Source organism: Mustela lutreola, chromosome 1 (genome assembly GCF_030435805.1).
Source record: "Mustela lutreola isolate mMusLut2 chromosome 1, mMusLut2.pri, whole genome shotgun sequence".
In the NCBI taxonomy this organism is placed as follows: domain Eukaryota; kingdom Metazoa; phylum Chordata; class Mammalia; order Carnivora; family Mustelidae; genus Mustela; species Mustela lutreola.
In genome coordinates this window covers 11,464,124-11,466,962 of record NC_081290.1, presented here as the reverse complement: position 1 = coordinate 11,466,962, position 2,839 = coordinate 11,464,124, and the positions used below count along the sequence as shown (strand labels likewise).

At 36.0% G+C, this 2,839-nt stretch overlaps 1 protein-coding gene across 1 annotated transcript; it reads left to right on the top strand.

Annotated features, from left to right (window-relative positions):
* Positions 1-379: 379 nt before the first annotated feature.
* Positions 380-2,385, top strand: CABS1 (calcium binding protein, spermatid associated 1). Its single transcript, XM_059159849.1, has one exon. The coding sequence runs from the start codon at positions 426-428 to the stop codon at positions 1,629-1,631; it is 1,206 nt and encodes a 401-aa protein (XP_059015832.1). The 5' UTR covers positions 380-425; the 3' UTR covers positions 1,632-2,385.
* The last annotated feature ends 454 nt before the right edge of the window (positions 2,386-2,839 follow it).

The following is a 2,839-nucleotide window of genomic DNA, read 5'->3' as shown; positions in this document are numbered from 1 at the left end:
CTTCACCTCAAAAAGACGTTGTTAATTTGAAAGACAGACAGGTTGAAGCTAATGCTGATAATGCTGGAGTTTTCACCACTGACCCTAAACCCACGAAGTACCTGGCTGACTCTGCTATGTCTATTTCAAATGACACAAGCCCCATAAGGGAAGGTAGCTCCGTTATATAGAAAAATATGATAAATCCAGCTGTGAATGTTGATTTCTAATCAGAGAGGATTCTATTCTCTTTTCATCTAATATCAGTACTCTTGAAACTAGATGCCCAATCAGAGCACAGAAACAACCTCCAAGGAGAGCCACTGCCATTGGCCCTATGATTGATGCAACAATCACCATGATGACCAATGCTTCAATCACTATAATGAACATCACTCTCCTGCCTAGGGATACCACTGGGCCCAGGGAAAGACCTGTGAGTGTGCATGGTGCCATTTTGCCCCATGGCTGAAGATGGTTTGCCAAAAATTTATTCTCATCCTCCAACAGAAAGCAGTAAAACAACAACTGAAGCAACCATTTTCTTTGGGGCTGACAACACTATTCCTAAATCAGAAACAACTATTACTTCAGAAGGAGACCACATCACTTCAGTAAATGACTATACACTAGAAAGTGATCTTTCAACAACAGACAACAAGCTTACATCTCCAAAGGAAAAAGCAAAATCAGAAGATGATGTTGAGTCCCATATTATTAAGTCATCAGCCGATCTCGAGAAAGAAATTACTACTATGACAGGCACGACAAACTCCATAGCTAATGACTCTATAACTGAAAATTTAATCCTAGTGAAAACTGGTAATCTTTCACCACCAGGTGCTACTGTTTCTTTAATAGATTTTTCCACCAACACAGCAAAAGAAGATATTCTCTTGGATACCACCGACCCAGGGAATGAAGATGTCCCAATAACTTCTGAAGTCTCTGGCACATTAAAGGAAGGTACCACCAGCACTGCAGACACTCCTACCCTTCTAGTTAAGAAAGATGAACCTGATGTTAACAATTATAATTCCTCGGTTAAATACAATGTCACTTCTGACGAGGCCATCCAGATCACCAACTCATCTACCCCTGAGGTTGAACTCTCTCCTGTTACTGAAAAAAACTTCACTATTCCAGACATAATTGCCCTTACAGAAGAGAAAATAACTGAAATTGACTTAAGTCTTCCGGTGGATGACCCCAGTGCTGTGCCCAAACTAACAGACTCCGATGAGGAGAAGTTCATCACTGTGTTTGAACTCACTACCACTGTGGAAAGAGACAAAGATAACCCAGAAGATATTCTGCTGACCGATGAAGAGTCTATGGACGAAGTCAATGTTTGGATGGAGAAAGATAGCACAAATGAAGCAGACAACCATCAGGTTTTGCTCACTGCTGTTGAATCCAGATATGACTTTGTAGTCCCGACATCTGTAGCTACACACCTCAGAGAAAATCCATCTACTATGCCAAAAGATCTGTCTGAAAATAATACAATGGAATCTGTAACTAAGGACAGTGAGCCACTTTCAGAAACTACCCCTGATTCAGATACCCGAAACAATGAGGAAGATGCTTTTACAAATGAAATGGGTGTCTTTAAGCTACTGAAAGAAGAACCAGATGAGTTCCTGATTTGAACGCAGCAAAACAGATGCCACATAGAATTGAGCAACAGCCTAGAAAGCTAGTCTTAACATCTAAGAAGTTTGTCCAGCAAGCAAAAATCTTAATAGAGTAAAGAATGTGAGCATTTAAGGCAAGTATTAGACTCAGAAAAATATAGAAGCTTAACAACAGAGGTCATGCAGTAGAATGTATTTACAGAAACTTGAAAACTCAGTATACGAGAGTTCCTCCAGTATCAAAAAGTTTAATTCAATTATAATCCAATTATTTACCTTAATATAAAATCTTTAATCCCAGCTTTCAGGGATATGTAGAGAGAGAGAGAGCAATAAAGAAATCTCACTTTCTGCTACATTTAATGATGTATGTCATTTTAATTAACCCTCAATAGCACATTTTAGTGTGAGTTGAAGAGATGAGAATTGAATTAACATGTTATCTCAAAAAAGAACTGTAGTATTAAAAGTTCTAAAATCCTAATTCTAAACAGATTTTTTCAGGCAACCAATAGTTATCTTCTATTAAAAACTGTATTTGTAATCCTCTTTCTATTTGCAATAGAATTAAGGCTATTCAGTTAAGTAATTGTTTAGCACCCACATGTAAAAAAAATGTAAGAAATATTATAGACTTCCTGGCTCATGTTGGAGGCAAACTAAGGCAAAGTGATATTTTATCTGTAAATCTTTCAAAAACAATATTGTTTACAAACATATGAGTCAATTTTTTTTTTTTCTGTAAAATGTCTTTCCTGAATTTTTGTCAATTTTTTTCAGGTCTTAAACACTGATAATCGCACTCTTCTTATGCTTTTGGTTAGCAATTCAAGGACATGTATCTTCAATCTTTTCTGACACAGACTTTAAAATGGGTCTGTTTTCATTTTGCTGATTTTTCTTCAATAAATCTTTTGACAGCAACTGATTTACTGTGTGTAAATGTGTTTGATATTCTAGTATAGAATTCTTAAATTAGACAAAATATAAGTACAGTTGACCCTTGAACAACATAGGGATAAGAAGCAATGATCCCCTACCAGTCAAAAATCTACCTGTGACTTTTGAGTCCCCCAAAACTAAGCCATTAATAACCTACTATTGACTGGAATCATTTATCAATAATATAAATAGTCAATTAACACATACTTTATAAATTTGTCATATGCTGTAGTCATATAATAAAGAGAAAAGAAAATGTTATTTAAAAAATCATATGTAAA

Bases quoted from the DNA above. Each gene is read 5' to 3' on its own strand.
- CABS1 (XM_059159849.1), top strand. From the start codon at position 426: ATGGTGCCATTTTGCCCCATGGCTGAAGATGGTTTGCCAAAAATTTAT.